The sequence below is a fragment of the Mus musculus genome, chromosome 7 (genome assembly GCF_000001635.26).
Source record: "Mus musculus strain C57BL/6J chromosome 7, GRCm38.p6 C57BL/6J".
NCBI classification, from domain to species: domain Eukaryota; kingdom Metazoa; phylum Chordata; class Mammalia; order Rodentia; family Muridae; genus Mus; species Mus musculus.
The window spans coordinates 45,443,272-45,467,670 of NC_000073.6; the positions used below are offsets into that span (position 1 = coordinate 45,443,272).

Consider the following 24,399-nt stretch of genomic DNA (forward strand, 5'->3'; position numbering starts at 1 on the left):
GACCTGGGCAATTTTGAGACGCTGTATCAAAATAAAAACCAGTCTGGCAGTGTGGCTCAGTGGTAGATCCCCTGCCTAGAATCGCCCAGTGAGGGGGCAGGAGAGTGGCTCAGTGGTAAAGCGCCTACGTATTCTAGAGATTTGATTTTAATCCCCTATATTATTATGAAAAAGAAAATCGGAAGTCCCATCATTCTTAGCAGCAAAGGCATGATTGAGTCCACAACCCTGATGTCCCTCTCATCCCCGTCCCCAGGTGAATGGCAGTGAGCAAACAGTTGTCGCATTCTTCATCATGCCGGCCCGGACCAATAATTTCAACGTGGAAACCCTGAAGGGCCAAGCCGTGCGCAAACAACTATGGTCAGCAATCCTTGTCCAGGACCCTGTGGGCTTCGTACCTGCAGTCGCCATATCTTATCTCTCTCTGGCTATCTCTGACATGATCAGGATTCCTAGTGAACTCCTCTCTTAAAGCATGTGGCGGGGCAGACAAGTGTGAGCGCGTAATCAGGGCAGCCATCACACAGTGAGGTGACCTGACTCCTTGTTATCTTGCTGAACCACCGAATCCTCACGGAGCCTGTTTCCTGCTCTCTGAAACCCACCCGTTCACTGCCCACCAGGCTCTGAATATCTACCACGAGGCAGGCACTGTTCTAAGCCCTGGGAACAGCAGATGCATGTTTAAGAAATGAGGAAGAGCTGAAAATGTAGCTCATGGTAGGGCGTTCAGCACTCACAAGCCCCGGCACGGCATAAAGTGGGTGTGATGGTCCATTTCTCTTAATTCTAATACTTGGGGAGTGGAGGCTGGAGGGTCAAAAGGTCAAGGTCATACTGGGCAGCATACTGAGCCAGGAGGCAGTTAGAGAGAGAGAGAAGAGACTGGTGTGGTTGGGTCGGCATGTCCCTGGGAGGATCGTAAGTCATGAGACAGTAGGGTGACAGTCTTTCCGAACTTGTGTGCCAGGGTGTTCCTCTCAGAATATTATTCCTCCTGTTTATAAGACAGGGCCTAGCAGTGCTCTGTCCAAGACTCATTCTAACCCTAATAATAGCTGACATTTCTGGAAGGCTCTCTGTGTGCTGGGCTTTCCCTGACCTCTCGGACTCCTCTGCAACCACCTGAGGTTGACTCTATTTTTACACTCATCTACAAGAGGAGTCACTGACGTTGGAGAGGAAAGGCCACCATTCCCAGCCACCTCAAGGAACTCAAGCAGTCTCCAGGTCCCCATCTTCCAGTTTGAGGTCCCCCGGGGTGTGGATTCTGAACCCAGACGGAAGTTTCTCTGGTGCCCACAATGCCTGACAGAACATAGTGGCTGTGATGTGACATTGTTTCTCTCCGTTCCAGGGACACAGCCAATACAGTCAAGGAGAAATTTGGGAGGAAGCTCTACGAATCCCTTTTAGTGTGAGTGTCAGCCCCTAGCTCTTCTCCCATGATTGCCCTGACCCATCCCGTCACTTCATTCTGAAATGCCTCCCCCTCCCCTTGCAGGGGGAGCCTCCCGGACATGAACAAGATGCTGGACAAGGAGGACTTCACTATGATGAAGAGAGCCATCTTTGCCACTCAGGTATGGTCTTTACCCCTGAGCAAAGTGCTGGCCAGTTCTGGCATTTGCTGAGGCCTCTTGCTGCAAAGGTTTCTGGGAGTTCTGTTCTCTTTGGTGGCCCTTTACAGAGGGTCCAGTTCTGAAATCCAGAGAAATACCGATAGTAAAACACACCCACCACATCACAAAGGGTAAGATGGTTTATTCCGGAACCAAGTATAAGCATGGATTGGGAACACAGATTCCGGTTACAGTGTTCCAACACAGTGACGATCGTGTGGCTTTTTATGATAACAGAACACTGACAGTAATGAATGAAGGCCTTGTTAAAATACATTGCTGGAGGGGATACCAGGGGGTCCCCTTCTCAGAGGAGAAGGGGTGAGGGAGAGATGATGAGGGGAGAATGGGAGGAGAGGGGGCTGATATTGGGATGTAAAGTGAACAAATAAATTAATTTTAAAGAGACACTGCTGGGGCTGGAGAGATGGCTCAGTGGTTAAGAGCGCCAACTGCTCTTCTGAAGGTCGTGAGTTCAAATCCCAGCAACCACATGGTGGCTCACAACCATCCATAATAAGATCTGATGCCCTCTCCTGGTGCGTCTGAAGACAGCTACAGTATACTTACATATAAATAAATAAATCTTTTAAAAAAAGAGAGAGAGACTGCTGGAGACATCAGGCTGAGAAGGGGCACAGAAAGGGGGAACCTCAGCTCTATGTCTGGGGGCATTTCCAGTCTTGGTGAAAACTAGGGTTTCTTTTTTTTTTTTTTTTTGGTTTTTCGAGACAGGGTTTCTCTGTGTAGCCCTGGCTGTCCTGGAACTCACTTTGTAGACCAGGCTGGCCTCGAACTCAGAAATCAGCCTGCCTCTGCCTCCCAAGTGCTGGGATTAAAGAAGCGTGCACCACCACTGCCCGGCTTAAAACTAGGGTTTCTTTAAGTTCCTGCACCCCTAAAGGTTTTAAGTCACAGCCCTTATTAGAGACAGGTAGCAAAGAGTGGCGGGCGATTCAGGAGCACTGAACTAGACCAAGATCAATTTTTGTTGTTGTTGTTGTTGGTGGTGTTTTGTTGTTGTTGTTTGTTGGTTTGTTTTGCCTTTGCAGACAGGGTTTCTCTGTGTAGCCCTGGCTGTCCTGAAACTGTCTCTGTAGACCAGGTTGGCTTTGAACTCAGAGATCCACCTGTTTCTGCCTTTGGAGTGCTGGTGTGTGTGCCACCCCACCTGCCCTTATTTTTATGAGACAGAGTCTAATTAGACTCTCTACCTGCCACATTCCAGCATCTCCACAGTCAGTCAGCCTTGCAGAAGGTTGTTCTCTGTTAAGGTACATTTCTTTTTGGGGACTTCATAGTTTATTGAACGTTCAGAAGCCCCCAGGTGACAACTTCTGTTTCTGCTGCCCCTGGGGCGTGTTAAGGGTAGCAGTTTAAGGGGCCTTTAGGAGATAGGAGTCAGGCAAGTCAATACACCTAGTGTTTTCTGGAGAACACTGAATGCTCATCAGCCACTATTCGCCGTCCTAGAACTCACTCTGTAGAGCAGGCTAGCCTGTAACTGAGATCTGCCTACCTCTGCTTTCCGAGTACCAATATTAAAGGCATGCACTACCAAGCCCAGCTCCGTGGCTGTGTCTTACCTCTCACAGAACCCTCTGATTCCTGGGGTTGGAGTTAAAAGGACAGGAAACATTAGGGAGATGTGGCTCACAAAATGAAAACTACAACTCCCATAGTATTTTGTATTATATTGACCTTGGCCCCTGAGGCTTTTGGGAGTTAGAGTTCTTTTTTTTTTCCTGTGGGTCAAGGGGCTGGTGCCTATGTTTGGCATTAATGAGGCTGAGTTTTGGGATCTAGACAGCCAGCATGGATTAATGAGGTAGAATGTGTTTTTGGGCAAAATATTTTTGAAGTTAAGCAGCCAGCTTTACTCATGAAGAAGCCTTTTACATGGGGCTGCTGGGAGTTGTAGTTTTTCACCCTCATACCACCCAGGAGTGGGCCCATTAATAACATAATGATGGAACAGTTGTAAAGAACTTGTCATAAAAGAGAGGGCTGGGGGGCTGGAGAGATGGCTCAGCAGTTAAGAGCATTGACTGCTCTTCTGAAGGTCCTGAGTTCAAATCCCAGCAACCACATGGTGGCTCATAATCATCTGTAATGAAATCTGACGCCCTCTTCTGGTGCGTCTGAAGACAGCTACAGTGTACTTACATATAATAAAAAATTAATTAAAAAAAAAAGAAGAAGAAATGTCTTTTAAAAAAAAAAAGAGGGGGCTGGGATTTCCTGTCTGTCTTTGTGTTGCAGCGGTGACTTCTGAAATTGTGCTTACCTTCCCTGAGGGGGTAGGGCAGTGGGGTTGGAAGTGATGGTGGTGATGGTAGGGTGTGGATTTTCATAAGAAAACTACAACTTGGGCCTGGAGAGATGGCGCAGTGGTTAAGAGCACTGGCTGCTTTTTCAGAGGTCAAGAGTTCAATTCCAGCCGGGCAGTGGTGGCTCACAACCATCTGTAATGAGATCTGACGCCCTCCTCTGCTGTGTCTGAAGACAGAGAGTACTTACATATTAAAAAAAAAAAATCTTTTTTAAAAAAAAAAAAGAAAACTACAACTCCCAGCTGTCCTTGTGGCTTGTTATCAAATAGACATAGCTATACACTTGGCTGGGGTAGGTACAGTTCTTTAGAGCTCCCCACCCCCAACTCCTCCCCACCCCCCCACCACCGGCAGAGGGGAGGGAGGAGTGGAGTCAACATTCTGATGTCATTTTGGTTCAAGTTACGTGGTTGCTTCCATCTTGGTAAGGTTCTTTGAGTTTTTGTTATTGACGGGCAAGACTATATAACTAAACACAGACATTTCCTCACAAGATGTGGAGTGCCTCTGTTTAGCTGGGATTTTTTTGTTGGTTTGGTTTAGCTTTGCTTGTGATAGTTAAAAGTCGGGCTCCAGTCAGGAGTATGCTGACCTCTGCTGGTAGCTTCTTCAGAGCCCTGTGACCGCCCTCCCTCCCCTGACCCCTCCCTCATGTCTCCTGTCTACAGCGGCAGTCTTTCCCACCAGTGTGCACCCACAACATGCTGGACGACTCCTCAGACCCCATCTTGACCACCATCCGCCGAATTGGCCTTTTCAACAGCAGTGCCGACCGTGTGAAGGTCAGGGCTGGCCCGAGGTTGGTGGGGTGTGGCTGGGGAAAGGGTTCTTGGATATCATGCTTCTCCTCTACCTAGTCTGTCAATTGTACTGTTTAGAAAGAACCCTGGCTTCTGAAGCCAAATGAATTCAGTTTAAGTCTTTAGCTTGTTGTGGACTTGCTGTGTGTTTCTAGAGAAATGTACCCTCTCTGGGCTACTCTAGGTGGCTAGAAGTAGCTCAGCCCTTCTCCTCTGTCGACAGGTGATTTTTCACCCAGAATTCCTTTCTTCCACAAGCCCTCTCCTCCCCGTGGATTATGAGGAATTTGTCCGCGGCTGTCACCTTGGGGTCTTCCCCTCCTACTATGAGCCCTGGGGCTACACACCAGGTGAGTACAGGAGGTGAGGGGTGGCGGATTGCTGGGTCCTGTTCAGTTCTGGCATGAACCTGCAACACGGTTCCTCTGTTTCAAGATGATGGTAGTGACCCATCCTGTATCCATGTGTCACATGTTTGTCTCACAGAAGGCTACAGAGCTCAGACTAGATGACTGATGTTCATTTCCGGTCGTCGACACTGATAACCTCAGCTCCAATTTGCTGATGTTGGAGTTGCACATGAACCAGGCCTTCCCCGGTGTCTCTCAGACTTGCTATGTAGCCCAGACTGGTCTTGAACTCCTGATCTTGTTTCCAGATTCGGAGTGCTACACCACTGTGATCTGTTTGTGCAGTGCGGGCTGTAGAAGCTGGGGCTCTGTGCCTGCCAGGCAAGCCCTCTACCCTCTGAGCTTCTCCTCCTGGTCCCTAGTGCTGCTCAACCTCTTCCTCTCCTCACCTCTCTTCAGCCCTGAGCTTCGAGTTAGAATTGCTTGTGTGTAATTCTCCTTCACCGAGAGGATCCTGTGGGGCTTTTCCTCCTTATTTTTGTTTTTTAGGCCCGCTTGTTTTCTGATACCCAAGCTGGCCTCCAGCTCACAGGTGTCTGAGGGTGACCTTGAACTCTTGACCTCCCTGCCTCTACCTTTCCTTGTATTCTAGACATATTCTTCAATTCTGCACTCCCGAGCACACACTCACACACACAGACAGACACACTGACACACACACACACACAGACACACATACACAGACAGACACACTGACACACACACACATACACACACACACACACTCACACACAGACACACACACACACACACACACACACACACTCACACACACACACAGTAAGTTAATTAAGTTTCCTTACAGAGCTTGTGTGAGGGGTGAATGTGGGAAGGAGATGTTGGGAGGAGTGGCTAGAACCTCCAGAGAAGGTCTAACGTCCCCACCCCCACTTCTTTTTTAGTTCATTATTATGTTTATTCATTCATTTTCTAAATCTTTATTAATTTATTTATTGACTTTACATCCCAATTGCTGCTCCCCGCCCCGCCCCCACTCCTATGAGGGGGACATTAACAAGCAGGTCTTGGTTTTGAGAGTCACTTGCAAATCATTTTGCTCTGGTTAAAATGATAATAGAGCCAGGTGGTGGTGGTGCACGCCTTTAATTCCAGCACTTGGGAGGAAGAGGCAGGCAGGTCCATGAGTTCGAGGTCAGCCTGGTCTACAGAGTGAGTTCCAGGACAGCCAGGGGTACATAGAGAAACCATGTCTCAGAAAAAAAAAAAAAAAAAGTTGATAATGTTTGGGAAACTACCATGGGGTCTCTGTCTGCCAAGCTGAGCACCTGGCAGTCCTTACCTTAGCTCCCTGAACCTTGGAATCACACGCTGCTGCCATTGTATCTCACTCAGATCTTTCCTTACCACCAGTGGACACGGGCTGTGAGCTGGGTGTGGAGGCATACTGGGGAAGCCGAGGCAGGAGAGTTATCTATCATTCCACAGGCTGACTGAGCTACACAGTAAGACCCTGTCTCAAAAGCAAACCAACCAAAGAGCATGTGCACCTCTAATGATAACTGATGGGATGCAGAGGAGGAAGATTAGGAGTTCAAGGTCATCTTTGGCTACATAGTGGGCTCAGGGCCATCCTGAGCTACATAAGATTCTGTCTTTAAAAAGGGGGTGGGGCTGGAGAGATGGCTTAGCAACTAAGAATACTGTGTTCTAGAGGACCTAGATTTGCTGGGTATAGTTGCACATGCCTTTGATCCCTGTACCCAGGAGGCAGAGGCAGGTGGGCCTCTGTGAGTTCAAGGCCAAGCCTGGTCTACACAGTGGGCTCCAGGACAGCCAGAGCTATATAGTAAGACCTTGTCTCAAGAAAGACAAAAATAAGGGCTGGTGAGGTGGCTCAGCCGTTAAGAGAATTGACTGTTCTTCCAGAGGTCCTGAGTTCAATTCCCAGCAACCCCATGGTGGGGTTGTAATGGGAGCTGATACCCTCTTCTGGTGTGTGAAGACAGTGACAGTGTGCTCACATACATAAAATAAATAAATCTTTTAAAACAAACAAGCCGGGCATGGTGGTGCATGCCTTTAATCCCAGCACTCGGGAGGCAGAGGCAGGCGGATTTCTGAGTTCGAGGCCAGCCTGGTCTACAGAGTGAGTTCCAGGACAGCCCCAGGGCTATACAGAGAAACCCTGTCTCAACTCCCCCCAAAACAAACAAACAAAAAAACAAAGCCAAAAATAAAATAAAACAGCCATAAAAAACCCAGATTCAATTCCTAGCACCCATATGGCTGCTAACAGTCTAACTGTACTTCCAGGGGATCCAACACTCTTCTGGCCTCCACAGGTGCTTCATACACATGGCGCATGTATGTAGGCAAATCACCCATACCCATAAAAATTAAAAATTAATAAATCTTTGTTTGTTTGTTTGTTTTGTTTTTGTTTTTGTTTTTGGTTTTGGTTTATCAAGACAGGGTTTCTCTGTATAGCCCTGGCTATCCTGGAACTCACTTTGTAGACCAGGCTGGCCTCGAACTCAGAAATCTGCCTGCCTCTGCCTCCCGAGTGCTGGGATTAAAGGCATGCGCCACCACGCCCGGCTTCAAAATTAATAAATCTTTTTTTAAAAGATTTATTTATTTATTATATGTAAGTATACTCTAGCTGTCTTCAGACACTCCAGAAGACAGCGCCAGATCTCATTACAGGTGGTTGTGAGCCACCATATGGTTGCTGGGATTTGAACTCAGGACCTTCGGAAGAGCAGTCAGTGCTCTTAACCGCTGAGCCATCTCTCCAGCCCCAAAATTAATAAATCTTAAAACAATAACTACAACCAACCTCATGATCATGTCATAATCTAAAGCCGTGTCATGCACACACGAGCACACACACAGATACGAATCTTAACGCCGTGATGGTTAAGTAAAGTTATTTCTGTGAGCCAGCATTGGTTAGCGTTCCATAAATAAGTATCCTCTTTATCACAGGTTTCCGCAGATTCACTTTTCTAAGGCTCTTTGGTTCCTAGAAATGGGGGAGGCCCCTTGCGGGTGTAGCCAGGCGCGGTTGGTTTAGTTGCCAGCAGGTGGCGATGTAGAGCCATCTCTAACAGGGCAGGCTACTGAGTAGCCTTTTTTCCCCTCCCACCTTTGGTTCCTCAGCGGAGTGCACTGTCATGGGCATCCCCAGCATCTCCACCAACCTCTCCGGCTTTGGCTGCTTTATGGAGGAACACATCGCAGATCCCTCAGCTTACGGTCAGTGCAGAGGGAGGACAGAACATGGCGGGCGCTGGTCCCCATTTCAGACTCTTGTTATCGTTAACAAATCCTGATTCCTGCCTCTGTAGGCATTTACATTCTGGATCGGAGGTTCCGCAGCCTGGATGATTCATGCTCACAGCTCACCTCCTTCCTGTACAGCTTCTGCCAGCAGAGCCGGCGACAGCGCATCATCCAGCGGAACCGCACAGAACGGTTGTCGGACTTGCTAGATTGGAAGTACCTGGGCCGGGTATGACTGATTTCCTTTCCTAGGCCTCCTCTGGTTCTGTAGCCTTAAAGAATTGAGATAGGGCTGGGCGTGGTGCTGCATGCTTTAATCTCAGCCCTCAGAAGGCAGAGGCAGATGGATTTCTGTGAGTTCCTGGGCAGCCTGATCTACAGAGGGAATCCAGGACAGCTAGGACTCTGTTACACAAAGAAACCCTATCTTGAAAAATCAAAAAAGAGAGAGAAGATGGAGATAGCCTGATGTGGTGGTACAGAGCTCAGGAGACAGAGGCAACCTGGATACAAAGTAAGTTCCAGGACAGCCAGAGCTACATAGAGAAACAAAGAGGCTGGAAATAGATCAAAGTTTCCTGCTTATTGTAGTTGTTGTCTCTTTAAGCAAGTGATGTGAGGCTGAAGAAGACAGCTCAATGGTTCAAATCCCAGCACCCACATGGCAGCTCATAACTATGTGTAACTCCAAGATCTGACACTCTCACACAGACACACACACTGTCAAAACACCAATGCACAAAACAAACAAACAAACAAACAAACAAGCAAAAAAGAAACTGTTGTCAGAGCTAGAGACACAGCATTGGCTGCTCTTCCAGAAGACTAGGGTTCAGTTCCAGCACCCACATGGTGGCTCACAAACATCTGTAATTCCACTTCCAGCAGATTTGATATCCTCTTGGCTTCTGTGGGTACCAGACATACTTCTGATACCTAGAACACATGCAGATAAAACACTCATACACACATATTTTTTTTTAAATCCCAATATGATGATCCCTGTGATTTTAGCACTGGAAGGTAAAGATAAGAGAATACCTGGAGGAGCTGTCGAGATGGCCCAGAGGTTAAGAGCACTGACTGTTCTTCCAGAGGTCCTGAGTTCAAATCCCAGCAACCACATGGTGGCTCACAACCATCTGTAATGAGATCTGATGCCCTCTTATAGTGTACTCATACATAATAAATAAATAAGTCTTTTAAAAGAAGAAAAAGAGGATACTTGGGGCCAGGCAGTGGTGGTACCTAGCACTCTGGAAGCAAATCTCTGAGTTCAAGGCCAGCCTGATCTACATAGTGAGTTCAGTGACAGGCAAGGCTAGAAGGCAAGAAGCTCTGTCTCAGCAAACAAATAAATAAAAAAGAAAGAAAGAGCTAGGCGTGTTGGCGCACGCCTTTAATCGCAGCACTTGAGAGGCAGAGGCAGGTGGATTTCTGAGTTCAAGGCCAGCCTGGTCTATAAAGTGAGTTCCAGGACAGCTAAGACTACACAGAGAAACCCTGTCTCGAAAAACTGAAAGAAAGAAAGGAAGGAAGGAAGGAAGAAAGAAAGAAAGAAAGAAAGAAAGAAAGAAAGAAAGAAAGAAAGAAAAAAGGGGTACCTGGGATTCACTGGACAGCCAGCATCCTATTTATGGCAAGTCCCCGCCTCAAGAAACAAGGTGAAAGCCAGGTGTGGGGTTGTCTGCCTTTAATCCCAGCACTTTACAGGCATAGACTGTGAGTGCAAAGCCATCCTAGTCTACATAGCAAGACCTTGCCTCAAGGAAAAAAGGAAACAGAGAGAGAGACAGACAGACAGACAGAGAGACAGAGAAGCTGGAGAGATGGCTCAGTGTGTTTAGGAAGAGATCAGGCAGCACTCACATAACCTGGCATCTCAGAAACACTTGGAATTCCAGCTGCAAAAGACTGAATGTCATCTTCTAGTCCCCACACACAGGCACATGACAGCACACATCATATGTTCATATACATAAATAAATCTTACAAAACAAAATTCAGGATGAATTTTGCCTGAGAAATGACATCTGAAGTTGTTCTCTGGCCTCTGTATATAGACACATATACACACACACATACATGCACATACATACACACATACATGCACATACATACGCACATACATACATCAAAAATGAAAAGAGAGCAAGGTGTTAGAGTGCCCACCTTCAGTCTAAGCACTTGGAGACAGAGACAGGAGACAGGTGGGTCTCTGTGAGTTTGAGGCCAGCTTCTTTTACATTGCCAGGTCTGTAACAGCCAAGAGTACATAGATCCAGTCTCAAAAACAAAAAATAAATACATAAATGAATAAATAAATAAAAGATAAAAAAATCTAGAAATAGCATCTGGATAGAGTTCTCATTTGTGTGACCAAAAGAGTATTTGAGAATTCACCTGCCCTGTAGGAAGGTATGACTAGAGCATGGTCCATGCCTAGTTCACTTGGAACATTCACATTTGCACAGGAACATTTGCATAGGAGAGATGAGATAACTTTGCCCAGTGTGCTCATCTGTATAAAGGTATAGCAATTGGAGCCTGGCTCAAAGTTCAAAGCCAGCTAGGGGACACGTAGTAACATTCCCAACGCAAAACAGAAAATACAAGAAGGTGTGGCCATCGGTACCCACCAGCCCAGGTTTGTCATCCAGCTACTTGGAAGGATGAGGCAGGAAAGTCACCAGTGTTACCAAGTGAAGATTGCTGGGGACTCCAGCAGTGACGGGTGGAGAGCATGGCTCAGTGGTGGAGCAGGGGAGCTGGGCGTGCCTTTAGGTTTTAGACCCTTAACTATAATCCACCAGAGAAGTGGTTCAGTGGTAGAGACCCTGCCTCGTGTCCACCAGTAATGAGGGGTGTGTGGCTGGGCTTGTGTAGAAAAAATGTGGCTGGACATTGATGGCCTTGAATAAATCCCAAGCACTGGGGAGGCAGAGGCAGGCAGATCTCTGTGATTTTGAGGTCAGCCTGATCTACAGAGTTCTATGACAGCCAGGACTTACACAAAGAAACTCTCAAAAAGCAAACCAGACAAACAAACAAACAAACAAAAAAGTGCTGGGGGTTTATCTGCCTGAAGCCAGGTGTGTAGCCTCTGTCCTTGACGCTGTCTGCCCTCCCTGTCTAGTACTACATGTCTGCGCGCCACATGGCTCTGGCCAAGGCCTTTCCAGACCACTTCACCTATGAACCCCATGAGGTAGATGCGGTAAGTGGAGCCGGGATCGACGCTGGGCCAGGAGTGAAGGGCTGGGGCAGGCTGGTTTGGGGTTGACAGTTAGTGGACACCTCTAGGGACTTAAATGGCACCCATTCATTTTGGTTTGTGCCTGCTCTGGGTATGCAGACCCAGGGGTACCGGTACCCACGACCAGCCTCCGTCCCGCCGTCGCCCTCACTGTCTCGACACTCCAGCCCACACCAGAGTGAGGATGAGGAAGAGCCACGGGATGGACCCCTGGGGGAAGACAGTGAGCGTTATGATGAGGAAGAGGAGGCTGCCAAGGACCGCCGCAACATCCGGGCACCTGAGTGGCCACGCAGGGCCTCCTGTTCCTCCTCCACAGGTGGCAGCAAGAGAAGCAACTCGGTGGACACTGGGCCCTCCAGCTCACTCAGCACACCCACTGAGCCCCTGAGTCCTACCAGTTCCCTGGGTGAGGAGCGCAACTAAGCTCCCACCCCCATCCCATTCCCTGCCTGTCCAGTGCTCCTCTCGCAGAGGGCCTATGCAGATGGGAGGGTGCCTGAACCCCACTCCAGACTCTTGAGTGGGACCCCTACCCAGTGTGGTCCATAGCCTAACCTCTGTTTCAGACACTCCAGCCCTTGAGCTCCAATCTTGGAGTTCCCGCACTCCACGCCGCCGTGCCTTTCTTGGATTGCAGGATGCATTCTTTGTGCACTGATCTGGAGTCTCCAGGCTTAGACTGGGTCCCAGAGGCCAGGCATCTGCCATTGTTTTTCAATGCCAGAGGTTTTAGGACACCTGGTTTATTGGCTTCCAGGCTGTGGCTTCTTCGTTTGATCCTATAATCATACAGAGTATGCTTTGCTCAGGCCTGCCTCTGGGACCACCTCATGTTGGATTCTGTGTGGCTTCCCGAATCAGCCAAGTTCAGAGTTAGGACATTTCAGGGATTAACATAATTGAAAATCAGCCTGCAAGGTAGCTCAGTAGCTCTGTCGACAGATTGCTTGTCTAGCATGCCCGAAGCCCTGGGATCTAACTCTAGAACCTCATAAACCTGGTGCGGTGATACACATCTGTAATCCCAGCACTCGGTAGGTAGAGGTAGACGGATCAAGAGTTAAAGGCCATCATCCTCTGCTACATAGGGAGTTCAAGGCCAAACTGGGCAACATGAGACACTGTCTCAAAAGCAAAGTAAAGGTGGTGGAATGCTCACGGTCCTCCATTTCAACCCACGACTGCGATGCTGGGACATGCTGCAAGGTTGGCCTCCCTGGGTGTGTTCTTCAAAGGAGCATGCGGAGTTGGACCAGACACCTTTCTGCCTTTTTTCTGGACCAGACCTTCTTTTCCTTGGTCCAGTGTCCCCTCTAGGGAATGCCTCCATTGAGGGCAGAATGTCTGTCAACCCCACAAGTGCTCAGCCCACTGTGAAACCACTGGGTTCTGGGTCCCAGTGGCTGAATCAGGAGTCTTTTGTCACTGTGCTGCACCCCGGTCCCCTTTCCTGATACAAAACCGAGCCCACCGGCTTCTTGAAGCCCCACATGTACCTCGAGGCCTTTCTGCCTGCAAGCTTCAGTGAATGGGCGGGCCCCTCCTCACGTGTGCTGTGTCTGGCCCAGTGCCTTTGGTTTGCATTTGGGAGGGGGAGGGCAGAAGGTGTGTGATTGGAGTGTGTCTAGAGATGAAAAAAAAAAAAAGAAAATACACCTGTATTTAAGAATGCCAACTGTGGCTGGACATAAGCTCTTGTGGTGTGGTGGGTCTCTCTTGCTTCCCCAGTCCTGTATTTTAGTTTTTACAGATAGGATCTTGCCTTGCCCCCCCCCCCCCAGATGGTTCAAATTCACAGCAGTCCTATCTCAGCCTCTCAAGAGCTGGCATTACCAGGAGTGCCAGCTTCCCCCAGATTTTGGTTCTGCTCTTACGAGCTCCATAGACTTCTACTCTGTGCAGATCTGGGTTACTGTTCTGAGGTCCCCGTGCTGTTGTTAGGAAAGGTACATCTGACTGCTTAGATTTGAGATCCAAGTGGCAAACACTGGCCCCAGTGACCTTGGGTAGACGGTGGCCGACATGGGGGACCCTTGGGGAAATCACAAATGCACAGGTCAAAGGACCCAAAGCTCAAAGCTTACATGGACTAGAGCTTCTGGGGCCAGCTTGAGCAATTGGTGAGATCTAGCCTGAAAAAGTGAAAAGCCCGGGACAGATGTCCCTAAGCAGAATGTCCCCGCAACACAGTGAGAAACTGGATTCCAGCCGCAGGACTTTGTTCCTGCTTCTCAATGCTGTTTCCCACGTGGACATCGCTGCCAGAATCCCTTTAGCAGGTTCTCCCTGCTTAGCCTCAGTGACCTGTGCATGACTGGAGTTACTGCTCTAACCCCCAACCCTCCCGTTATCAATCTCATGCTTTTAGGGGTGGAGTGGCCTGACTAGAAGAAACCTGTAGTGCTGGGTCATCTTCCTGTCCACATGACTGCTTCCCCAGAGCCATGGCATAATACTGAGCCAAGGGCCTATCATGTGGCTTCATACGACCCTTGGACTTGTTTTAACCAGTGTGAGCTGACACAGCAGTATTGTCCGGTGTTCCACCCCCCACCCCACCAACTTCCCATGTTTCTAACCCCTTTGCAATGGTTTAGTTCCCATTTGGGCAATGGTCCCAAGTTTCACATCCTCTTTTTGATGGGCCCAGCATCTAGTTCGGAATCCAGCAAGACACCCTGGCTCCCCACCCTCGCTCAGCCAGCACCCAGGGCTCAGCTTGCTCACCTCCTGGCCTTCTACTTGTATGTTTAACTCATTTCTGAACTTGGATGTTTAAGCCTTTTCACTTCCCTGCACAGTAACATAAACCAAGGACTGGCAAACTGCTACAGGCTACAGACTCCTACGACCTGGATTTGCCACATGAAAAGGCAGATACTACCACACAGAGATCGCTGTAAGTTATCACATGTGGGTTCCCACAAAAAACAGGAGTACATACAGCCAACCTCTTCTTTCTCGTGCACCCCTCCCACATATATAGAAAAAACACCAGCTGCTGTCTCAAAAAGCTTTATTTTTACTTGGTCCAAGACTTGACAGAGGCTCCAGGGCGGTTACAAAGCTGCCTAGTGGCTTGAGAGGTTCATTCAGGTGGAGGTCCCAGGGCGGGCTGGTGCAGAGCAGAGGGGGGAGCCCCTTGGAAGGTACAGAGGCCTCCTAGTCGTGCTTGAGAGTGAGGCGCTCAAAGAGATACTCGCCCAGAGACCCCTGGGGCGCGCCAGTCTGCGCTGGTTGTGGCCCCGCCACCCTGCGGAGGTTGGTCAGATGGTTGCCCATCTTCTTGATGAGTTTCACCTCCTTATCCAGATAGTGGCTTTCCAGGAAGTCACAGAGCTGTAAAGGAAGGAAGAGACATCAGACACCGAGTTCTAAGAGACAGGTGTGAGCAGGAAGCTTTAAAAAAAAAAAATCCTGCCCTCAAGGGCAGGTAGGTAGGTAGGTAGGTGTGTCCTCAGTACTGTGTGTGGTGCTTCTGCAATCTGCACTCGGGAGGCAGGAGGATTAAATTATTGGGAGCTGAAAGCCAACACACAACAGTCTAGGTTTTGTCAGAGAAGGGAAGAAATGATTAGCAAGGTACTTACATGAGGGTCCGCGCGGGCAGAACCCAGGGCATGCAGATCCAAGAGGGCCTGATTCAGGTTCTTCTCCATGGCCAAGGCAGCTTCCATGGCCTCCTGGGTTTTACCCCATTCATCTTGAGATGGCTTCTGCACACAAGAATATCAAGCCTAGATTACATCCTTCACCCAGCCAATATAAAACTGACTGCACAGGAAAAGTGGGCACAGTGGGGAAAAATAATGGGATACTGTCTTTAATCCCACCACTGAGAGACTGGGCGAGAAGACAGGAGGATCTCTTGATAGGAGGCAACCTGGTCTACATTGTGATTTCCATGCTAGCTAGAGAGACACCGCCTCTCCCCAGCCCAGCAGTCCTCATCTGTATTCTGTAATTACCCCCATTTTCCAGTTTCTGACATCCTGGTGGGTTTAGTTGCTCTACATACTCCTATTGTCTACACTAGTCCTGCCACCACTCCCTTCCAAGACGTCTATCCGGATGCCCAAACTATGGGGATGGCAAGTAAACGCACATGCTCGGTAGTGCCCAATACCCCCGCTTCTTACCTGCACATCCTGGAAGAGTGCACGGCCCCCGCGATCGTTCTGAAACTCGAGGAGACGCTCCGCGCCCTCGCGCTTCTCCTCGGCCAATTCGCGGAAGAAGTGGCCTACGCCCTCCAGAGCCACGTCATCCCGATCAAAAAAGAAGCCCTGCGGGAGGTTACAAATACGAGTTAACGGAACGCGGTGGCTCGGCTCACACTGTAAACTTCAATCGCAACACTCAAGAGGTAGAGGCAGTACGTGTGAGATTTCGAGGGCAGCCCGGTCTGCCCAGCGAGTTCCAGTCAGACAAAACTACTATGTACACAGCGCGCAGGGAGAGGGAGAGGTCGGAGCACAGTCTCTGCCCTGCATGGAACAAAGAAGGCCCGCGCATGCGCAGGAGGGTGGGTGTGATGGACCCCCCCCCCCCCCCCCCGTTCAGAAGGCAACCCCGAGCTGCTCACCAGAGAGAGGTAGGTGTAGGAGGCCCGCAGGTGCAAGTTGACCAGGCGGTTCACGGCAGCTTCCACCTCGGTGGAATAATTCTGACGAATCTGAGAGGTCATGGCTGATCCGGAGTAGGAGCTAACCGCGAAGAGACGGTGCAGACTGGTCCTAGGAGCTGAAGGCAGCGAGGAGATGGTCCCGGAGGCTGCGACTGGAGAGACTTGTAAAGGCGGCTGGAAGCGAGTACAGTGGGAATCCCCGGGTCTGTTCCGTTCAAACACTGTTGAAGCAAGACACAGATCCACGGGACCTCCAAGGCGCTGCTCTAAGTCCCGGGCAAGGAGCGCTCCTTTTATAGCATGTTGACCCTCCGGAGGGAGGGGTGCCCCAGGCCCGAGACTAACCAATCGGCGGTGGCGTGAGGCGGAGACGGAAAAGTATACTTGACCAATCCGGAGCTGAGGGGAACCTCGCTCCCCACCCACCCAGTCCCATGAGATGAAGTCACGGGACTGGAGCGCGAGGCCTTGTGAAATGGAGGCTTGGGGGAGGGGCGGTGGTCCGGATCCGGAGGCGCAACCTGGAGGGGTCGCAGGGTTCTGGGCTCCGGGTCACTGAGACCCTGGGGAGGGGATGACTTCGAGGTCCTTTTCTGGGTGTCTCACAAAAGAGAATTTTGGGGCCTGAGAACATGGATCTGGGGATGGGCTGAGTGTGGGGTAATGTCTGTAAATGCAAAGGGAACCTCCATATGTCCAATTGCACACAATGAAGGGATATGTCACGTCATGAGGAAGTCTGGTATTCCAAAGATTCTAGAGATCTCCTTGAGGGAATGGAAGGGATGCCCAGAAGTATAGGGTTTTAGGTTCACCATAGGAACTAAGATTGTTTGCTTGTTTTTCTGTTTTCTGTAACCCAGGAGGTCGTGAAGCCCTTTGAGGGCTTGGAGTGGGCAGAGAGCCTTGGGTTACCGTGTGTGCACCTCCCTCGGGTGCTCTGGAAGGTGACATGTGGAGGCCCAGACAGGACTTTGGAGTTCTGGTCAGCCTGTCTGTCTGGGTCTGTGTCAGTGAACCTGTCTTTCTAGAAACAGACACGCATGATGGCGCTTGGAGAATTGCTGGGCTCCTTCCTGGAGTTTGGTCCAGAAGCCTCCTTGCAGGTTGCTCTTTTGGAATCAAAAGGCCCGAGAGTTAGGGAGAGCAAGAACTCAGGACCCAGAAACAGACAGTCAGTCTTACGCAGAACAGTTGGGGCATGCAAGGCCCAACTGGACTTTTGAGGACAGGACGGGCTCATACCAGGGTCTAATCTCAGAAGCCTGGGAAGAGAGCAAAGGGAAACGAGCCCAATCATGAAAAGGGGCTAAAGGAAGAAACAGTAAGATGGGTCAAGGGAGCCACGCGGAGCAGGAAGAATGTGCTGCTGAGGCCCTTAGTGGAAGGGGTAGCAAGGCCAGTTCTGCTGAGTCACGCTGAGCTCAGCTAGGCAGTGGGGCGGGCGGCAGGCCACACCCGGGCTGACAGCCAGAAGTCCCCCGGCTAAGGGGCTTGTGGTCTGTTTTCCCTGTGTGGTCAGGCAGCTGTACGGCTCTGGAGTGGCTAGCCTACACGTATCTTTCTCCTGACTTGACGTCTGCGGTGGTCTGTTGATTTGGGGGTCAGAGTTACTCATTAACCACAGTGCTCCAGAACCTGACCTCTGGCCTTCAACCCGACAGGCCTGGACAAGGCTGTAAAGGTGGAAAAAGATAAAACCCGGAAGCCACAGGGGACAAGGAAAGGAGAGAGGTACACAAATTTGAGTGGCAGAATCTCAGACTGGGGGATTGAGGGTGGAACAAAAGACCAAGTCCCCTTAAAATGGCTTCCTCTTCCCTTCTGGCACCTCTGGTAATCCAGCATCTAGGAGTCTGCTCCAGTTCCGGTGGCCTCCTCCCTCCCTCCCTCCCTCCCTCCCTCCCTCCCTCCCTCCCTCCCTCCCTCCCTCCCTCCCTCCATCTTGTCCTTTCAGAATCTGCAGGATCTCTGGAATTCCAGGCTCCTGTCCCCAGGGCTGAAGACAGCTCTGCAGCTGCGGTGTGTACTCTTTATGGAGCGGGTCCCTGATTGGAGCCTCAGGGATACCAGGTGGGCCTGGCGCCTGTGCTTGGGATGGCAGCTGGGCGGACAAGGGACCATACAATCCAAAGTGGACCTGAGGTTTATTGGCGCCTCCCCAGGCCACCATTCCCACCCCTCCCAATAATTACAAAAGTAAGAAAAATGCCTTTCCCCTTCCCCCATTCATCCCAGGAAAATGTCATAATTTATGAAGAAAAGACACAGTCCAAGGCAGTGGGAGGCCTCAGCCCATCTTCTTCCAGATGGTGAGCGAGGCGGTGAGGACTCCAGCCACAAAGATGGTCACTGTCTGCCATGTGGGGGTCCCGAAGTAGGAGAGGAGGCCTTCCTGAGAACAGAGAGATGGGTGTGACTTCAATACCAAATTGCAGGGGGAAGAAAGAGATTTCCCATGAAGGGATGCTAAGGCGCTCCTGGGCTTATAACCCCAGCACTCAGGAACCCTAGGAAGGAGGGCTGTAAGCCTAATGCCAACCTGTGAAGTTTATTGAGATCCTCACTCAGAAAACAAAACTTAGGGCCAGCAAGATAGCTCATGCACAAAAGGACACACACGCGCGCGCGCGTGCGCGCAAATGTAAAAAGTATCCCACTCAACCCACGATCCCAAAATGGGAAAACAAAACAAAATGAAAACAAAACAAAACAAAACAAAATAAAAAACCAAAAACCCGTGATTAACATCTGGAAGTGGTAGCCCATAGCAGTAATCTCAGCACTTGAGAAGGTAAGACTGAAGACCACATGTTTGGACTAGTATGGGCTACATAGTAACTTCCAGACCAGGCTTGTATGCATGACAGGGAGGACAAAGGCTCAGCCTGTAGGGTGCTTGCCTAGAGCGCACAAGGCCTGGGGTCTGTCTATCCCATTAGCTCCTACACTGACATGTGGAAGCAGGAGCTCAAATGGTCAAGGGCATCTTCAGCTACAGAGTGAGTCTGAAGACAGCCTGAGATACAGGAGGCCATCTCACGATGTAAATAAATAAACGAGAAACACAACAAGATGGTCGTCAAAGGATCACCCAGTGCATGTGAGAGATTCCAGAAAGGAAGGGAGCAATCAAGTCAGGCCATGGAAGTCAGTGGGTACCAGAGGCACTAAGATAGTAGATCTAAGGATACCTAGCTTAGATCATTGTCTGAATGCCCGGGGGCACCTCTGTGCTGACCCTTAGATCTGAAAAAGTGGCTCTCAACCTTTTAGTTCATGATCCCAGAGGGGTCACGTATCAAATATTTACATTATGATTCATAACAGCAGCAAAATTACAGTTATGAAGTAGCAATGAAATAACTTTATAGGGCTGGCAAGATGGCTCATTGATTACTCTTCCAAAAGTCCTGAGTTCAAATCCCAGCAACCACATAGTGGCTCACAACCACCCATAATGAGATCTGGCGCCCTCTTCTGGTGTGTCTGAAGACAGCAACGGTTTACTTAAAATAACCTTTAATATAATAAAGATTATATTAAATAAAGATAATAATAAATCTTTAGGCCAGAGCAAGCAGGGACTAAGCAAGCTGGGTTGACCAGAGTGCGTAGGAGTCCTAAATTCAATTCCCAACAACCACATGAAGGCTCACAACCATCTGCACAGTTACAGTGGACTCACATACATAAAATAAATAAATACATCTTTAAAGAAAAAAAAAAGAAATAACTTAATGGCTGGGGGTCATAATATGAGGAGTGTATTAAAGGATCACAGCACCAGGAAGGTCTCAAGTATAGCTAGGCCTGAGGGGTCTCACCCAGCCACCCTGGTCTTGGATCCAGACAAGCAGCCGCTCACGGAGGAAGTCCAGTGTCCAGCCCATGATGGTTCTGATCAGCTCGGGCACTTTAGTGCACAGGGCCTGCAGGAGTGGGAAGATTACACTTGGGGACTGAATCTTGTCCCCACTGCCCAGAGGTGATCTCAAGCCCTTGCTTTTAACCCTCTGCCTCTGCTAAGCGGTCTCTCCTCTACTAATTATAAACTAAAGCTTCCCTTACCTGCTCAGGAGCCCTGACTCCTCAGCACCCTCTAGGTAAAAACCAAAAGGCTGAGGTAAGGCTCAAGACCAGGCTGACCTCAAACTCAGAAATCCGCCTGCCTCTGCCTCCCGAGTGCTGGGATTAAAGGCGTGCGCCACCACTGCCCGGCCTGCCTAAGTCACTTCCTAGAGTGGTTTTCTAGACCAGAGAAGACCACCTCCTGGCCAACTGAGGCTCTGCTCTCCTGACTGGAACAATGCTCTCTTCCTGACCTACATTCCTTTCACCTCCAATACTGAAGACCCGTCAGCTCAGGCATGAAACCTCATCAAGGAGGTGGGGGATGGCATGGAGGACAATCAAGAGTGTCCCAAATGTGACAGTAGCACTACAAATAACAAGTAAAATATGCCACAGTGGCTCTGCAGCAACTTCCTGCTCCAACACACCCCACCACAGCCTAGTCTTGAACTTGTGATCCTCCTACCTCCAACTTCCAAGTGCTAGCACTGGAGGCATGTTCCAACCACCCCTAGTTCATGTGGCACTGACCCAGGGCCAGGACACATGCCAGCCAAGCACCACCAGCTGATCTGCAGTCCCAGCGCCTCTTTGGTATTTGTGTGTATGCTGATAGGAGACAGAACCTAAGGCTTCATCCATGTTATGCTCAGGCCCCCAAAACTCAGCTACACTACCACACCTACTGTCACGTCCATTTCTGTCTTTGTTTTTGTTTGCTTTTATTAAAAAATAAATAAATAAATAAACTAGGTCAGGGCTAGAGAGCTCAGCAGTTAAGAGCCCTGACTGCTCTCCCGAAGGTCCAGAGTTCAAATCCCACAACCACATGGTGACTCACAACCATCAGTAATGAGATCTGCCCCCCTCTTCTGGAGTGTCTGAAGACAGCTACAATGTACTCACATAAATAAAATAAGTAAATAAATCTTTTTTAAAAAATGTAATGAAGCCGGGCGTGGTGGCGCACGCCTTTTATCCCAGCACTCAGGAGGCAGAGGCAAGTAGATTTATGAGTTCAAGGCCAGCCTGGTGTACAGAGTGAGTTCCAGGACAAGCCAGGGCTACACAGAGAAACCCTGTCTCAAAAAAAAAAACAACAACAACAAAAAACAAATAAACAAACAAAACCCCCCCAAAAAAAATAGGTCTTAGGTTTAGGTAGCTCAGGATAGCCTGAAACTCAGTATTTAACTGCAGCTAACCTTCAACTCCTACCGCAAGTCCTGGAATTACAGGCATGTGCCACCAGATCAGTTTAAGACCACCTACACTGAGAAATCTTTCTAGGTTTCTCTGGCCCATCTCAATAGTCTACCTTACATGTATCCACCATCAATCAGAGCGCCATCAAGGAAGGGCTAGCTTGCGCTGTTTGGAGCAGAGTTCAGGTGCTGGAGATAGCCCACCACACATTAGGGCCGATACATTTGTGGAATGACTAAATGAAGGTACAGGCATTTATTACACAGCCATCTCTCTCTGTTCCCTGGTCCTCACAGACCTGAGCGGGGTGCACCTCTGGGCTCGTCCGGCTGCCTACCTTGAGCACCAGTTTGCTAGCAAAGTAGAAGAGGGCAACCACGCGGCCCCAGTTGAAGTTGCCATCAGCAAACATGTCAGCTGCCACCCGGAAGAAGACCTCTCGGGGGGAGTCCGTGTCCACGTCAGCAATCATCCTACAGGACAGGGGCAAACAGACGCTGGGTGAGATGTCGGGCCCAGTATGGGAGTTCCCACATTTTCCCCCAGACTACAGAGAAGGACACAAGGACCAGCCCAGGCTGAAACTATGGCTAGCAGACTGGGAAGGAGACAAGACGTACACCTAAGAAAGCAAAGAAAGTGGGACCTTGAATTGTAAATTCAGGGTCCTGGGGAATGTGGACTGGGGCTTGACTGAGCAAAAGCATGTTTTCCTAAATATCTACACGTGGAGAGCTGGGTCATGGCTCAGCCGTGAGGGGCTGGACCCACGGCTTCATGGTCCAGCATTTGCACAGCATCCACAAGTGAGAAGCTCAAAGGTAGAGAGCTCCACCTAGCAGTCACCAGTGAGGGGCTGTGAGCACAGCCTGGTAGCAGAGCACCGCCTACTAGAACCCGCCATAACCAGCTGGAGGTATGGCACCTGCCAAGCATCCACGAGCAAGAGACTGACACCCACCAAGCAAGGGATGCGGCTCAAGGGTAAGGGGCTGGCCCACCACGTAAACAAGCTCTGGATTCTATCTGAGTTGAGTGGAGGATACCTAGTCTCTTGGGAGAAGAACAACAGTGCCCAGTTCGGCAGGAGACCCCTTGACGGACCCCAGGTCCCAGGAAGCACACCTCTGCAGCTCCATATTGCTGTCCAGTTCATCTCCAATTCGCCGGAGACACTCGCTCAGCTTCTTGGTGGACGCATCCTGGGGCGGCTGCTCCAAGGTCAGCTCAGGTGTCTCCCCAGCCATCCTCCCTGCTCGATCCTGGATGAAACTACATGTGAATGGAAAGGGGGGAGAGGAGCAGAATGTTGAGAACCAAGCGGTGTTCTGAAAGCCCATCCCGCCACACTAGTAGCATCGCACTCACCCCTGTAGCAAAAAGGCCCCTGTCTTCATGATCTGTTCAGAGCTGGTGGGCCCTGGGGGAGAGAGGAGGAAAGGGGTGCCTGGACTCCTGGGTCCCAGGGAGAGTCAGGGGGATGGATAGGTAGGCTCATAACCCTGAGGGGAGACAGAGCTGGGGACCCTAGTAGTGACAAGTAGCATGGAAGGCCTGGCTACTGCTTCTGATGGACAGGGGGCGGGACCCGGCCTGCATCCCAGCTCCACAGCAAACCCAGAGAGCAGAATGCCAAAAGCAAACAGACCCCCAGCTGGGGGTGGGAGGAGGTGGCGCTGGCCTTCTGTCCCATCCCAGGCCACCAGCAGGAAGTGGCGCCAGCGACAAGCCCGGGCCTGCCCGGGGGCGCGCACGCGGATGTCCGCTCTCGGGGTGCGGATGAGCCGGTGGGAATGGATCCGCGCGCCCCAGCCTGCTCCCGCCCGAGCCCAAAGCCGGAGGGGTCCTAGGGTTCTTGGACCGGGCCTAGTCCTCCGCCTCCCGCCTCACCGCCGCTCCCAAGCTGCTCCCCGGACCCGTCCATCACTGCCGCTGCCTCTCGCCGGGTGCGCCCCGGCGGCTGCGGCGCACCACGGTCACGTGACTGATCGTGGACGTGCGGCCCTCACGTGGGTGCCCCGCAACATGGCCTCCGCCCCGCAGGACTAGTCACGTGATCATCATCGCTCGCTGCAGGGGCGGGGCCGCGGGTACTAAATGAACGCATGCGCGGATCGACCTTAATCCGAACTGATGCCCAGAGTTGGTTGTTTCCCCCCCCGCCCCCATTATTTCTTCTTCCCATAGATTCATGGTAGAGAGCACTAAGGAGGTTAAAGCAGAATTGCCGCAAGTTCAAAGCTTGCCTGGGATATGCTTGTCATCCCAGCATTGAGAGGCTGAGGCAGGACGGGAGTATTGCCTCGAGCTCAAAACCAACCTGCACTATAAGAGATTGCTCCAATCTGGGGAGAAAAAAAAAAAAACCAGTTGACCAGAGTGATGGTCCATACCTCTGATAGAGTGAAGCAAGAAGATTGCTAAAGAGTTCGAGGCAAACCTGGATAAAATAGTTTGAGTCCAAGCTGCACCATTAAGTAAGAATCTATCTCAAAACACAAAAACAGGCTGTACGTGGTGGCTACAACATCTTTAATTTCAGCCTTGGGAACTACAAGCAAGCAGATGCCTGTGAAATTGAGACATCCTAGAAGCAGTCCTTCTAGGCTCCGCCCCATAGTTACCTGGCAACAGTCAGGTATGCCTAGCCTACTATATAAGGACTGTTTGCCCCCTCCTCGCTCTCCTGCTCACTTACTTACTTGTCTTATTCTCTTACTTCCTGCCCCTTCTCTCCCTGCCCTGTTTCTCCTTCTCTCCTCTTCCCCGCCTTCCAGGTGTTCCTGGAGGGCCTCTTCTCTCTCCACTACTTCTCCTCC

The 24,399-nt window shown here is 50.2% G+C and overlaps 3 protein-coding genes across 5 annotated transcripts in view; 1 reads left to right on the forward strand and 2 right to left on the reverse strand.

The window, feature by feature from the left end:
• Positions 1–13,346, forward strand: part of Gys1 (glycogen synthase 1, muscle) — a 21,779-nt gene extending 8,433 nt beyond the window's left edge. The window contains exons 8-16 of the mRNA NM_030678.3: positions 257–363; positions 1,361–1,420; positions 1,508–1,586; positions 4,627–4,740; positions 4,982–5,108; positions 8,292–8,387; positions 8,480–8,643; positions 11,551–11,631; positions 11,770–13,346. Coding sequence (NP_109603.2) covers positions 257–363; positions 1,361–1,420; positions 1,508–1,586; positions 4,627–4,740; positions 4,982–5,108; positions 8,292–8,387; positions 8,480–8,643; positions 11,551–11,631; positions 11,770–12,096 — 1,155 coding nt within the window. The 3' untranslated portion in view covers positions 12,097–13,346. The remainder of the gene's footprint in view (positions 1–256; positions 364–1,360; positions 1,421–1,507; positions 1,587–4,626; positions 4,741–4,981; positions 5,109–8,291; positions 8,388–8,479; positions 8,644–11,550; positions 11,632–11,769) is intronic.
• A 1,326-nt stretch (positions 13,347–14,672) lies between these two features.
• On the reverse strand, positions 14,673–16,615 carry Ftl1 (ferritin light polypeptide 1). Its single transcript, NM_010240.2, has 4 exons — positions 16,259–16,615; positions 15,813–15,959; positions 15,264–15,389; positions 14,673–15,012 (listed from the first exon to the last, which is right to left on the reverse strand). The coding sequence occupies exons 1-4, from the start codon at positions 16,358–16,360 to the stop codon at positions 14,836–14,838; spliced, it is 552 nt and encodes a 183-aa protein (NP_034370.2). The 5' UTR covers positions 16,361–16,615; the 3' UTR covers positions 14,673–14,835.
• Positions 16,616–18,423: 1,808 nt separating this feature from the next.
• Bax (BCL2-associated X protein) lies at positions 18,424–23,632 on the reverse strand. 3 transcript variants are annotated; one of them, XM_011250780.3, is made up of 7 exons: positions 23,471–23,632; positions 22,949–23,000; positions 22,706–22,852; positions 21,918–22,053; positions 20,114–20,232; positions 18,832–18,866; positions 18,429–18,695 (listed from the first exon to the last, which is right to left on the reverse strand). In XM_011250780.3, exons 1-7 carry the CDS (start codon positions 23,502–23,504, stop codon positions 18,553–18,555), a joined length of 666 nt encoding a protein of 221 aa, XP_011249082.1. In that variant the 5' UTR covers positions 23,505–23,632; the 3' UTR covers positions 18,429–18,552. The 3 variants fall into 3 exon arrangements, with proteins under 3 accessions (NP_031553.1, XP_011249082.1, XP_006540647.1); NM_007527.3 differs by lacking the exon at positions 18,832–18,866 and having other exon boundaries at positions 18,424–18,695; positions 20,128–20,232; positions 23,471–23,627; XM_006540584.4 differs by lacking the exon at positions 18,832–18,866 and having other exon boundaries at positions 18,429–18,691; positions 20,128–20,232; positions 23,471–23,627.
• Between the last annotated feature and the right edge of the window lie 767 nt (positions 23,633–24,399).